Source organism: Danio rerio, chromosome 3 (genome assembly GCF_049306965.1).
Source record: "Danio rerio strain Tuebingen ecotype United States chromosome 3, GRCz12tu, whole genome shotgun sequence".
Taxonomy (NCBI): Eukaryota; Metazoa; Chordata; class Actinopteri; order Cypriniformes; family Danionidae; genus Danio; species Danio rerio.
This window is the reverse complement of record NC_133178.1, coordinates 7,070,431-7,085,887: the sequence shown is the minus strand read 5'-3', so window position 1 is coordinate 7,085,887 and position 15,457 is coordinate 7,070,431. Positions and strand designations below refer to the sequence as shown.

Sequence of the window (15,457 nt, the reverse complement as noted above, 5' to 3'; positions counted from 1 at the left end):
TTTTGTTTATCACGTCTTGCTGGCAAAAGGCAAAACAAGCAAAACCTCTAAAAGAAAGAAGGGTTCAAAAGCTCTTTATTGCTTTAAAACAAAATTGTGTATATAGCACAATTTAATATCTTCAAACCATACAGACAAATTGACAAAGCAATGGTTGGGCAAGTGGATGAAAGAATTGGCAAAGAGAAGGATGATGAAGGGAAAAATGCAAGAATGAATGAATAAAATAAAATGAAAAGTGACAAGTAAAGGGCAGATGGATTTGATGAATGAAGGAACAAATTAATAAATGATTGAAGAAATAGGCAGCTCAAAGAAAACATCAAATTATTGAGAGCTGTATCAATTGCAAGTGTATATTTTATGCATGTTTATATACTTTATTAAACCCAGTTATTCAGTTTTAATTAGATAAATAATATATATATATATATATATATATATATATATATATATATATATATATATATATATATATATATATATATATATATATATATATATATATATAAGATATATATAAGATATATAGTACATATATTAAATTAGATATAAAACGTATATTAAATTATATATTTGTTAATTTTAGTTTATTTTCCTGTCTTTTATTGTTTTGTTTTTGTAAGGCCTTATCCTTTCAGGAAGGAAGGAAATAAAAAGAAGAAAGAAAGAAAGAAAGAAAGAAAGAAAGAAAGAAAGAAAGAAAGAAAGAAAGAAAGAAAGAAAGAAAGAAAGAAAGAAAGGTTGGGAGAAAAAGTAGAAAAAATTAATTGTTTTAGAAGAAAGAAAAATGAAAGGAGTGAAGGAAGAAAAATTAGAAAAAGGAAATAGAAAGTAGATAGAAGGAAGGAAGGAAGGAAGGAAGGAAGGAAGGAAGGAAGGAAGGAAGGAAGGAAGCAAGGAAGGAAGGAAGGAAAATAAAAAAATAAGTAAAAATAGAAAGAAAAAAAGAGGGATTTAAGTTAGGGTAAAATTAAGAAAGAGAAAGAAAGAAAGAAAGGAAGAAAGAAAGAGAAAGAAAGAAAGAAAGAAAGAAAAAAGAAAGAAAGAAAGAAAGAAAGAAAGAAAGAAAGAAAGAAAGAAAGAAAGAAAGAAAGAAAGAAAGAAAGAAAGAAAGAAAGAAAGAAAGAAAGAGAAAGGTAGGTAGGAAGAAGAAAAAATAAATTGTTTTAGAAGTAGAAAGACATATGAAAGGAATGAAGGAAAGAAAAGAAGAAAAGAGATATAGAAAGTAGAAGGAAGGAAGGAAGGAAGGAAGGAAGGAAGGAAGGAAGGAAGGAAGGAAGGAAGGAAAAGAAAAAAATAAGAAAAGAAAAAATAGAAAAATAGAAAGAACTTAAAAGGGAACTTAAAAGGGACAGAAGGAAAAATAAGAAAGAAAGAAAGAAAGAAAGAAAGAAAGAAAGAAAGAAAGAAAGAAAGAAAGAAAGAAAAAGAAGCTAGGGAGAAAAAAGAAGAAAAAAGAAATAGTTTAAAAAGTAGAAAGAAAATGAAAAAAGGAATGAAGGAAGGAACATAAGAAAAAAGAAATAGAAAGTAGATAGAAGAAAGGAAAAGAAGAAAAATAAGTAAATAACAGAAAGAAAAAAGAAAGGACAGAAGGAAAAATAAAGATAGAAAGTAAAAAAGTAGAAAGAAAAAAGAAGAAATGAAGGTAGGGAAATTTTAGAAAGAAAGAAAGAAAGAAAGAGAAAGAAAGAAAGAAAGAAAGAAAGAAAGAAAGAAAAATGAAGAAAGGTAGGGGGAAAGAGGAAAAAATAAATCGTTTTAGAAGTAGAAAGAAATATGAAAGGAATGATGGAAGGAAAAGAAGAAAACAGAAATAGAAAGTAGATAGAAGGAAGGAAGGAAATAAGGAAGGAAGGAATGAAAAGTAGAAAAAAGAAATAGAAATTAGATATAAGGAAGGAGGGAAGGAAGGAAGGAAGGAAGGAAGGAAGGAAGGAAGGAAGGAAGGAAGGAAGGAAAAGAAGAAAAATAAGTAAAAAATAGAAAGAACTTAAAAGGGACAGAAGGAAAAATAAGAAAGATAGAAAGTAAAAAAGTAGAAAGAAAAAAAGAAGGAATGAAGGTAGGGAAAAGAAAGAAAGAAAGAAAGAAAGAAAGAAAGAAAGAAAGAAAGAAAGAAAGAAAGAAAGAAAGAAAGAAAGGTCTTCATCAGACTGTCAGCTGTCAGTGTGAGAGTATCAGCAATAAAGGCTGTAAAAGAGCACAAACGAGCCTCGTTACTGCCAGGACACTGATTATCATAATGACAACAATAAAGCCCACGGTCGTTACCACGGTGACGATGATGATGATGATGATGATGATGATGCTGAGGGATTAATGCTGAGAGATAAATGAGAGCGATGCATCACACACCTCCCTGCAGCGGCACATGTGTGTGTGTGTGATGAATTATGGACTGCATGTGTCTGAATGCACATACGTGTGTTAATAAATCACACTCTGCATGACTCCACGCTGGTGCAGGGTGTGTTCCGCATGTATTAGATAGAAAAGATTCCAAGGTGAATGTCTTCTGCTCATATGTTATACTCAAACCAAAAGAAAAGGAGAACACTGTGACTGTAACTTAAAAGAAAGAAAAATAAAGTAAAATAATAAGAAAAAGTAAGATTGAGAAAGAAAAAGAAACAATGAGAGTGCGCCATATTGCACCAGACCGCACACAACACACCAGGGGTCTCATGTATCAACGCTGCGTACACACAAAAACTTTGCGTACGCCAGGTTTCACGCTCAGAATCGCTCACGTTTGGATTTACTAACGATGAAATGAACGTGGGAATGTGCGCTGCTCCACGCCAGCTTTATGGCTGGCGAACGCACATTTTTTGTGCGTGCGTTTTATTTCCATTGGCGACTCCTAGAGGCAGTTGTGTCAAATTGCACTCTACAAAGTGTCTGAGCCGTGTAATGGCAGCTATATGAGACGGGTTCATCTAACACAGGGGTTTTCAAAGTGTGAGGCGCGCCTCCCCTGGGGGGCGCCAGAGGATGTCAGGGGAGGCGCGGGAAAAATATTATATAATAAAAATATAATTATTAAGTTTAATTATTATATGTATTTTTTATTATATTTAAACGTTTTAATTAAACAAAGCTAAAAAAAAAATAATACGTCAAAAATAAGAAAACCTTTTTTTAACCAGAAGGCCATAGCTGTGAATTCGCTTCTGTTTGGCCTGCCAATGCAGGTATATGCCTGCTAATTATGCCTGCTAATACAATGGGTCGGTTTCTGAGACCCCCCGATTCAAAGCCGTCAAGTTCAGGGCTTAAACCCAAAAGACGACGATATGATGATCAGCATTTGAGTTTAGGATTTACGTGGACAGGACCAGCTGATGAACCACGACCTTTAAGTGTGGTTTGTCAAGATATTTTGGCTAATGACAGCATGAGACCCGCTAAACTTCGACTGTTTTGACTGGGATGGACAGTTCTTGGATCTGTTCTATTCATATTGAACCATCATCCTAGTTTTAAAAACGTTATATTAAAATACTTGTTATTACTCGTAAACTTGTAAATAATTGCACTTTCATGCAAATGATGATAAAAGTGAGTTAACAGTCTGACATCTGTCTGTGTCTTTATATATACTGTATATATATATATGTGTGTGTGTGTGTGTGTGCATGTTTGGGAGAAGGGGGGCGCCAATGGATAAGTTGTGTCAAAAGGGAGGCCCACTGTCTTAGACTTTGAAAAACCCTGATCTAACAGGTATATAAGGTTTTCATACCATGCAGTTGACCAGCCAAACATTAAAGCGCAATTTGCAGCGGTCACCTGTTTTCCCAATGTACTGGGAGCGATCGACTGGACGCACATTGCTATAAAAGGCACCACCTGAAGATGAATTTGCATACGCGAATCAGAAACATTTCCATTCAATAAATGTGCAAATTAAATATGATGCACAAACTTATTGATGATTCCTACTTGTCTTCCTCGTGATTAATAGTGGGCAAAATCTGATATGTAGCGGGGGGGAGAATGAATTCAGCAGATGCTGGATTCGAACCGAGTTCATGCTCGAACGTGTCAAAACATGATGACATGCGTCTTAGCTGCGCCACTCGGCTGTTAAGGGTATTGCATCATTTTGCACTTAGACATCTCACTATCTCTTTTTTAAATGCACTCCGATGTTCAGACCCAACTGTGTTGACCGCATCAGCTAAACTCTCCCACTCTATTTTTTCTTTTGTTGTTAATTCCGGAGGACAAACTTGCAAATAACACCGCTTTTCTCCGGTCTACCTCCGAAAAGAGCACCTCCAATTCACATTCTGTTCAAAGTTTCTCTTCTTGCTTGCTTTTGCCTTTGCTTTTTCGTTTGGTTTTGCCAAAGTAGAGTCATTAGCATATTCATACGGGGGAGGAGGCGGGGAGGGGTTTTGCGCTCAGTTTCACGTTCATTCAGATGTACAAAGAATATGCGTGAGACTCGGCGTACGCAGTGTTTCATACATCTGAATTTTCGGCGTACGCAATGTTTTAGTATGATTTCCACGCAAGTCTTCGTACATGTGGCCTCAGCTGATTGGTGAATGTGTGATGTCTGAATGATGAAGCTAATTATGGTATGGGGACAGACAGAGGCCAGTGGGCAAATTTGGGTTAAACCCCTCCTTTTTTTTTTTTTTTTTTTTTTTTTTTTTTTGAAGAACATCCATGGATTTTTAATGACCACAGAGAGTCAGGAGCTTGGTTTATCATCCCACCAGAAAGACAGCGCTCACTGAGCAGTATAGTACGGAGACCCGGAAGGGACGTGATGGTGGGGAAAAAAAATTGTGAGTGATAGGAAAACATTTACTAAGGTTTTTGGGTTCCCTCGCAAAGATTTAAAATAAACTGATCCCAGATCAGCTTCTGTACCCGCCATTTAAAGTAATGTAATGTGTATTTATATAGCGCATTTATTGTGTATGGCCATACACCCAAAGCGCTTCACAATCATGAGGGGGTCTCTCCACACCACCACCAGTGTGCAGCATCCACTTGGATGATGCGACGGCTGCCACAGGACAACGGCGCCAGTGCGCTCACCACACACCAGCTATTGGCGGAGTGGAGAGACAGTGATAGAGCCAATTCGGTTGAGGGGGATGATTGGGAGGCCATGATCGTAAGGGCCGATAGAGGGACTTTGGCCAGGACACCGGGGTTACACCCCTGCTCTTTCACGAGAAGTGCCATAGGGTTTTTAATGACCACAGACAGTCAGGATCTCGGTTTAACGTCTCATCCGAAAGACGGCGCCCACTGACAGTGTAGTGTCTTCTTCACTTTTACTGGGGCATTAGGACTCAAGCAGACCACAGGTTGAGCGCCCCCTGCTGGCCTCACTAACACCACTTCCAACAGCAAGCTAGCGTTCCCTAGTGGTCTCCCATCCAGGTACTGACCAGGCTCAGCCCTGCTTAGCTTCAGTGAGTAACCGGTCTTGGGCTGCAGGGTGACATGGCTGTGGTGACACCTCGGTTATCAAACAAGTGAGCAGTATATGAATCTACACAAAGGTGTTTTGTTTAATAACAGAGGTGTCTCTGTAAGAATGCACAGATCTATAATGAAAACATTCCACTACTTTAGAAACTGTTTGTGCTCATTTAAGAGAAAATTAGCTGTTTAAAATAAAATATGCCAGATGGAGATGTCACCTTCCTGCAGATTTCAGTTGCAACCCATATCAAACACACCTGCCTGTAATTATCACGTGGTGTTCAGGCCCTAATTAATTGGTTCAGGTGTGTTTGATATGGGTAGGAACTGAAATCTGCAGGAAGGTGGCACTCCAGGAACAGGGTTGGCCACCCCTGGCTTGGATTTTACGTGGATTTTTTACCTTGGAAAAGGCGTGATAGTGTCATTAAAAACTGAATTGGAAATGGCCTTATTTTAATATAGTTTGTCGTGAACTGAGGTGGGCCGGTCTAAGACTTGAAACTCCAGGGCTAAAAAAGAGTCCCACTCCGGCCCAGGATGCTAATATATAATATATTTGTTTCGGTAATTTTTTTGGTACATTTCTATTTCTGTTGGTGTGCGCGTGCGTGTGTGTGTGTGGGTGTGTGTTTGAGCTGATGCAATAATGTTGGTGCTCTGTGTTGATGTTTTGATGAAGCCCATGATGCTCTGGGGAGATTTGTTGATGCCGCTGTGTGTGTGTGTACATGTGTGTGTGTGTGTGTGTTTCAATGAATCTGAACATTTTTTACCTCAATGATGACATTCTGATGACATGCTGCTGTAAGCGAGCACATGAAAATGAGCGTGTGTGTGTTTGTGCATGTGTGTGTGTGTGTCGTTCTGCACAACCGAGCGAGCGCAGAGAGAAAACATCTGTCAAACGTGTCTGAAGTTTCATTTGTGGCGGATCATCAACATAATGATGGAAACAACAAGCCATCGGCCTCTTTGCGTGTCTGTGTTTGTGTGTGCGTGCAGCAGATTTATCAGTGTATCCGGTGTGTTTGAGCTCCTGAGACAGTAACAGGTGGAGATTAATGCTCATATTCCTAGATGCGTGACCTCCAGTAGGCCTTCATAAGTCAGTGTCTGTTTATCCGTGGTGAAAACCAGGACTGCGGCTATGTAGGCTAACTCGCTATCCTTCATGTTGTTTGTTTAGATCATAACCTGTGGCTGCTTTTGTCTCTTCTTAGACGGAAGACGTGACGCAAACGGACGTGTTGATTTCAGAGTCCACAGAAAAGCAGCAGCCCAAGCGGCTACACGTCTCCAACATCCCCTTCCGCTTCCGGGACCCTGATTTACGGCAGATGTTTGGGGTGAGCTGATGCATATCATTCATTCATTCATTGATTTTTCTTTGGCTTAGTCCTTTATTTATCAGGGGTTGCCACATTGGAATGAACCACCAACTATTCCAGCATATGTTTTACGCTAGCCAGCTGCAACCCAGTACTGGGAAACACTTATACACTGTCATTCACACACAGACTCATACACTACGGCCAATTTAGTGTATTCAATTCACCTATAGCACAAGTTTGGTCTTGTGGCAGAAGCCAGAGCAGCCGGAAGAAACCCATGCCAACACGGGGAGAACATGCAAACTCCCTACAGAAGTCCCAACTGGCCCAGCCAGGACTCAAACAAGCGACCTTCTTGCTGTGAGGTGACAGTCTGATCCACCGTGCCACCCCTATTCACATTATCTGATGGCCTAAAAATGATTTACTGGAGATTCCCTGTTTGACTGATTCAGAGGTGAACTTTAAAGGCGACCTTTTTTTGTGTCTTTTACAAGATGTAAAATAAGTCTTTGATGTCTCTGTAGTGTGTGTGTGTGAAGTTTCAGCTCAAAATATCACACAAATCTTGTTTTATAACGCTCTAAATCTGCCCCTTTTAGGCTTTGATACTAATTGTGCCATTTTGGTGTCTGCCGCTTTAAATGCAAATGAGATTGTGCTCTCATAGGGCGGAGCTACAAATGCATAGTGTGTGTCAGCATAGTGGCAGATTCGAAAGCAGGACTAACGTCCAATGCTAATGAGAGAGAGATCGTCACTAGTGGGCGGGGCTGTCCCCCTCTGATGACGCTTACAAAGGATGCCAATCAAAGTGTTTCTGCAGACTGTTTTCATCAAGCGTGATTATAATAAAAAAAATTATACATCAGTTTACACCATTAGAAGCTGGTTATATTCACACTGCTGCCACACAACTGTTTAAACCACGTATAAAAGGGATTTTTGCATACTAGGACCCCTTTAAGGATTAAAAAAGGTGACTTACAAAAAAATAAAGGTTTATGAAGAAGAAAAAAAACGTATGTAAAATGTATACACTCACTGGCCACTTTATTAGGTACACCAACAGCTTATTAACTCATATTTCTAATCAGCCAATCACATGGCAGCAACTCAATGCATTTAGACATGGTCAAGACGATCTACTGCAGTTCAAACCGAGCATCAGGATGGGTAAGAAAGCGGATTTAGGTGAATTTGAACGTGGCATGGTTGTTGGTGCCAGACAGGCTGGTCTGAGTATTTCAGAAACTGTTTATCTACTGGTGTTTGCACGCACAACAATCTCTAGGGTTTAAAGGGAATGGTGCGAAAAAAGAGAAAATATATCCAATGAGCGGCAGTTCTGTTGGCGCAAATGCCTTGTTGATGCCAGTGGTCAGAGGAGAATGGCCAGACTGGTTCCAGCTCATAGAAAGTAACTCAAATCCATCCTGTCTTCGGTATTAACTGTTCAGGCTAGTGGTGGTGTAATGGGGTGAGGGATATTTTCTTGGCACACTTTCGGCCAAGATTAGTACCAATTGAGCACTGTGTCAACGCCACAGCCTACCTGAGCATTGCTGCTGACCATGTCCATCCCTTTATGACCACAGTGTACCAATCTTCTGGTGGCTACTTCCAGCAGGATAATGTGCCAAGTCATAAAGCGTGAAGACTGGTTTCTTGAACATGACAATGAGTTCACTGTACTCAAATGGCCTCATCAGTTTCCAGCTCTTAATCCAATAGAGCACCTTTGGGATGTGGTGGTAGAGAGATTCGCATCATGGATGTGCAGCCGACAAATCTGCAGCAACTGCGTGAAGCTATCATGTCAATATGGAACAAAATCTCGGAGGAATATTTAAAGTACCATGTTGAGTTTATTCCATGAAGGATTAAGGCAGTTCTGATGGGAAAAGGGGGTCCAGCCCGAAACTAGTAAGGTGTACCTAATAAAATGGCCAGTGATACACAACAACGTAATTATGGATTGAGCATAAAACAATCATGTTGTCCCAGAAAAACTCAAGAATTGTGCTGTTTCAGCTCATTTAAAAATAAGTAGTTTGAACAACCAGTGAATGTCATTGTTTTAAATGTAGTGATATTACTTTAATATCTCAGTATTGTTAACATTGAGATTAAATATCAATATTTGAATAAAGTTAAATACCCAGGCTTTCATACTGTAAAAATAATTCCACACCATTTAACCCAACTCAAATCCATTAAGTTAACTTTATCATGCCACTTTTAAAATTCTGCTCCTGGTTCTTAAATAACTAAATGGCCTGGCTCCTTCCTACCTGTCAGACCTGTTGACTGAACATCAGCCTGGTTGTTCTCTTCGGTCATCTAACCAGAGACTATTATACATCCCAAAGTCGAGGCTGAAATCCAGCGGTGACCGGGCTTTCACAGTACCTTGTGAAATGCTCTGCCTCTCTGTATTGTACTGTACTGTTGTATAAACGCAATATCACACTCGTAGCAGTGCGATATGGCTGTATATCGGCATTGGTGGAGGCACTAAGGCAACTGAAAAGTTGTTTTCAGGGTGTGACAGACTTTAAAATGTCTTGGTTTCCTGAGCCCTGACAGTCTTTAAAGTAATGCAAATTGTCAGTTTCACAGCACAGCAGTGTCTTTTGTTTTCTCCAGTCAGTCAACTGATTGGGCGGTTTCTGCCTCCAGAACATCATTTGCACACTGTTTCAATGCTAAAATGTATTATGAATGGGTACTTGGAAAGGCATGTCACCCTGCTGATAACAACACTTCATTTGCATGCTTTGTTTTTGTTTTTGACTGTCTCCACTTAGGCCCCGTTTACACTAGTGCGTTTTAGTTTTAAAACGGCGTTTTAGAATGAAAACGATCCGCGTCCACACTCGCGTTTTACCCAGCGTTTCTGAACTGCTCTCCGTCCACACCAAAACGCTGAAAACGCACATCACGTGACCACACACACACTCTCTGGCAAGCGCTGCAGCTCATCTACCCAGATGAGAGCTCTGCTAGTCGGACTTCTCATCAAGCAGCTCCCGCTGGATCTAATCTCACTATATTTATTAAACGGGATATTTCATTCATCTTGTTGTCTTTATCTAACGACATATTCCCTGACTTTGGTCATTAGAATCTTACTTTTTCTTAGGTAACGTGTTTTGGCTGAGCGCAAAGATAAGTTAATGATTAATGTAACCACGTAGCCTATTCTGTATATTGACTGATCGCTTGCCTTTTTTTTCTATAATGTAAAAACTTATTGTATGTTATACTTTTATAATGGCCATTATCGATTATTAAAACTGATATTCAGCAAAAGAGAGGGTGCGTTTCGTATTTTCACTGAAATTGAAAGGAGGCAGTTGTTATCGGCTCCGTTTTGTTATAAATATCCACACAGTGAAGATGACGCTCATATATGCAGCACGACGCCTCAACATTTCTTCTGTCTGTTTAGTTGCTAATATTAAAATGAAAATAGGCAGTTCCTTAAAACATGTTTACATTTTATTGTTGAGAAAGTGAAACAACGTATCCAGGGTGATGTGAATGAAGTTATAAAGTACACTGTTCCCTTTGAAGATTTACCCGTATCCTCGGTATAGTCTGTTTTCCATATCAAACTGAGAAGAAGAGATGCAGCCTTGATCAAACATGCGAAGTCTGGACTTACACGGAGAAAATGCAGGACTGAACTGTGCGTGTTAGGCTACTTAATATTCAGGAAAAGCCCCAATCAGAGAGGCGAATGTCAGCAGCCCCGCCTCCGTTTTCAGATGTCTCCGTTTTCCATCATCCACACTGAGACGGAGCAGCAGCGTTTTAGAATGAAAACGGCTTCTCCAGCGTTTTCGAAACGCTCCGTTTTCGGCGCTCGAGAACTCCGGCGTAGTGTGGACGGTTGGCGAAACCGTAGCAAAACTTATGCGTTTTCAAACTAAAACGCATTAGTGTAAACGGGGCCTTACATGTACAAAAGTTTGGTGCCGTGAGCCAGACTAGAGAAATTTACAACAGAGTGCAGGGCGTCCTTCTTTTTGTTCATATGTCTGTATTATACACACTCATTATGTACAGGGAGACGAGACAGTGAATTGTGTATGATGTTACCCTTTAAACACAGAAATAATGTGTTTAAGAGTAACACTACCTAATAATTCTGACTTTAACTCTTTGTGTGTTTTTCTTGTACGTCTTTGTTGTCTATTGTGTACATACTGTATTTAACTGTTAAGCCTGTACATACGTTTTCCACTCATCATACAGTAGCACACATGCTGGTGATGATGTGACAGTAAAACAGATTGGACTTGATAATGTACATGAGGTAAATCACATGACCACAGGCACAGTGTGTGGCCATTGTTTCTGATTTGCTGTAAATGCGCTCGGTCCACATAATGAGGCGTCAGCAGCAGGCCTTGTGTGGCTCAGTGGTAGAGATGATGTTGATTACAGCACAGGCCGCACACAAATTACACACAACATGCTCTGTGATGGCCAGATTATTGTTCTGGCAGGTGTTTGTGTGTGTGTGCAGCATCAGTGCAGTAATGAGCTCGCAGTTCTGCTGTACAGTTATATATGATGCAAACTCGCACACAGTATGGATGGCTCATTATGGTCATTTCTAACCAAGCCGGGCTAGATTAAAGTCTGTGTGAAATCAAAACTGGCGATGTTTATTTTGCTAATGCACATTGTTATTCTTCAGTTGAACAATTAATATGTGCAAGTTAATCTAATGTAAAAATGTGTGTGTGTGTGTGTGTGTGTGTATATTTGGTTTTGGTAATCTTCAATCAGAGTCTGAGCAGTCGCTTCAGTGTTTGGAGTGGGCGGGGCTTATCTGATGTCAGTTTGTTGTCTCACCCGCAATATTCTTAGACACGCCCTATTACTGTTAGTTTGCTATGATGAAATGATGTGGAAAAGAAAGCCCCGCCCACCTACTTAATATTCTGTTTGAGTTCCGAATACATCAAATACTGGGATAAAAGTCTCTACAACTTTTGTTTCATTAATTAATCAGTTTCTTTTCAGTATTAGTAAAAAAATTATTTGGATACAAAACAAATTTATTTTGCTGAAGTGACAGGCAAAAGTATTTATGATTTTTATGTAAAACATTTATATATTTCCTCACAAAATCAAATTAATTTTTTTTTATATCAAATAAAAATAAATAATAAATGAAATATGAAATATAATATAAAAAGATGAAAAAGAATACCAGATAAAAAAATTAAAAATAAATAAAATAAAATAAAATGTAAAATCAAATGTAAAAAAATTAATATAAAATAAAATTAAATATCAAATGAAATATGAAATATAGTTTAAAACAAAAAGAAAATATCAGATAATAAATAAAATCTAAATAAATAAATAAATAAATATGAAATAAATAAAATATAAAATAACATATTAGGTTTAAATAAAATAAATAAAATACAGAGTATAATATTTTAGATTTAAAATAAAATAGAAAAGTAATAAAACAAATAAAACGGGAAATAAAGAATGAAATAAAATATAAAATATAAAATTGAATATAAAAATAACAGTAAATTAAATAAAATGCAAAATAAAATAATAAATAAAATAAAATATTAAATATAATATAAAACGAAAAGAAAATATCAGGTATAAATAAATAAAATAAACAAATAAATAAAATATTTGAAATTAAAATATTAGCATTAAAGTAAAATATAATAAATAAAATATCAAATATAATATAAAATAAAATATCAGATCTAGCATAAATTAAATAAATACTATAAAATAAAAAAATAATAATAATGAGTATTAGCTTTAAAGTAAAATAAATAATAAAACAAATAAAAAATGGAAAAGAATAAAGAATTAAATAAAATATCAAATATGAAATCAAAAATAAAAAATCAAATAAATTTAATCAAATAATAAATAAAATATAAAAAAGAGAAGAAAGCACCAGTTATTATAGAAAGAAAGAAAGAAAGAAAGAAAGAAAGAAAGAAGCAAAGAAGGAGGGGATAATTTTCAGGTTTAGAGTGAAACAAAATAAATAAAATATCAATTACAATATGAAATAAAATAACAGATGTAAAATAAATAAAATTAATTAATTTATTACATTTATAAAATAAAATATCGGTCATAAAATAAAATAAATACAATAAAATATATTAAAAATGAAATATTAGATTCAAAGTTAAATAAAAAACAAATAAAAAAATACAAATGGAAATAAAATAAATAAAATATCGAATAGAAAAAAATATATATAATCAAAAATAAAATTAAATATTAAATAAAAAATAAAATAAAATATCAAATATCATGTAAACTAAAAAATATCAGATATAAAAGTAATATAAATAAATAAATACATAAAATATAAAAAAGTTAAATATCAGGTTTAAAGTAAAATAAAATAAACAAAATATCAAATATAATATCAAATAAAATAAATAAATATAATAATATATAGAATCACATTTACAAAATAATAAAGTATTAGATTAAAAGTAAAATAGAAAAATAAGACAAATAAAAGTAAAAAATAAAATAAAGAATAAAATATAAAATAAAATATAGAAGAAAAAATATCAGTTATGAGATAAATAAATAAATAAATAAATAAAAATAAGTAAAAAAATCTAAAAACTAAAATATCTGGAATAAATTAAAATAAAATAAAAAAATAAATCTGATATAAAATAAATTACATAAATACAGTAAAAAATAAAATGAAAAATAATAATAAAATATTAGATTTAACATAAAATAACAAAATCAACTAAATAAAATATCAAATATAAAATTTAAATATATTCTTGTAAAACCTAAAATTAAATACATCCTTGTAAAACCTCCTCCACTAATCCCCTGTTTCATTCACAACATTTATAGTGCAAGCACATTTTCACCTGATTGCACCAGAGTCTCCACACCTTGTGTTATAATAACCACTCGCTATATATGCTCCATCTGCCGGCACGGACTGAAGTAAACCCCGCTAATGACTCGCTCCAGCGTTAACAAAGCTTGGCGGCGCTGATTAGCCTCGATGCTAATGGAGATTTAGCCTGTGGTGAGCTAGGTTTCTGCTAATTAGCTGCTTGGCTAACAGAGAGTCCCAGCTAAATGAGCGGGGCGTCAGGTTAGCGGTGCAGGCTAAAGTCTAGCAGCCGCTAATGAGCTCAGAAGTGGAAAGCTCATTATCTGAAGTCGAGCGCTTTATTACTGAAGACGTCCGTATGGAAATGTGAGCGTTCCTGGAAGTAAAAAAAAAAAAGGCTGTGTGTTAGCTTTAGGGCTGTTTCTTCATCTATTCATTCGCCTCAAGGCCTGCTGGGAATTACCTTCATCTCCGGCGTTTTCCCGCTATGTTAGCATTTCACCTGCGGCTCTGTGCTTTTAAAAGGCCCAAATTAAAGATCTGCTTAAATCTGAGTCTTCATTGGTATTAAAATGAATATTAGAGAAATGCCACCAATCAGAGCACTTGAAAAGACGCAGAGCTTTTATAGGCCATGCTGAAAATGCCTGAAAATGTTGCTTCGGTCTGCAGAATTTAGCATAAAGCTGTTTTTTTGCTGGAAAACACAGATAATATAGTTACTGTACTCGAAACAATTGTTATTCAGTTCAGTTACAGTTCAGTGTGGATTGAGGCTTGAAGTTCAATTCAGAGACTGCGGTTTTTAACTTGAAATACATGTTTGTTTGAGGAGCGTGACAAAGGCTTGAAGTTTATAAGTATAAACAGATTCCAGTTCAGCCTCAGGATTTAAAGCGAGGATGTACATGAAGTTATTTTGACACTAAACGAGATTTTATATATAGTTAAAGTCTGAATTATTAGCCTCCCTGAATTAGCCCCCAATTTCTGTTTAACAGACAGAAGATGTTTTCAGCATATTTCTAAACAGTATAGTTTTAATAACTCATCTCTAATAACTGATTTATTTTATCTTTGCCATGATGAGAGTAAATATTATATGACTAGATATTTTTTTCAAGACAGCTTAAAGTGACATTTAAAGGAACTAGGTTAGTTAGGTTAACTAGGCAGGTAAGGGTAATTAGGCAAGTTATTGTATAACGATGGTTTGTTCTGTAGATTATGCATAAATATAGCTTAAAGGGGCTAATAATTTTGTCCTAAAAAACGGTTTCAAAAATTGAAAACTGCTTTTATTCTAGCCGAAATAAAACAAATAAGAATTTTTCCAGAAGAAAAAATATTATGAGACATACTGTGAACATTTCCTTGCTCTGTTAAACATCATTTGGGAAATATTTAAAAAGAAAAAAGAAAAAAAATCAAAGTGGGGCAAATAATTCTGACTTCGACTGTATATATTTTCAAGATAATCATGCTAGAGAATTGTCAGATAAAATGTATCTGGTAAGATATACAATAAGGGTTGTACTTTGGTATTTACATTGGTATTTTGGTAATTAATTGTGAATATTTATTCTAACTAATTTAAATAAATAAATAAACTAACCCACCTGCTAGCCACTTACTGAATGAAGGAATGCACGAACGGATGAACTAATAAAAAAACAAAAGAACAAACTATTTATTATAAAAACAACAGAACAAAATAATATAATTATATAAAAATCTAAACAATAAAAATCTAATTTAAAAAAGATAAAATTAA

At 35.9% G+C, this 15,457-nt stretch overlaps 1 protein-coding gene across 34 annotated transcripts in view; it reads left to right on the top strand.

Moving 5' to 3' along the window:
• rbfox3b (RNA binding fox-1 homolog 3b) overlaps positions 1–15,457 on the top strand; it is a 584,742-nt gene that overhangs the window by 501,348 nt on the left and 67,937 nt on the right. For all 34 annotated transcript variants that reach the window (XM_073944090.1, XM_073944087.1, XM_073944077.1 and 31 more), the window contains one exon: positions 6,687–6,812. In XM_073944090.1, coding sequence (XP_073800191.1) covers positions 6,687–6,812 — 126 coding nt within the window. The remainder of the gene's footprint in view (positions 1–6,686; positions 6,813–15,457) is intronic.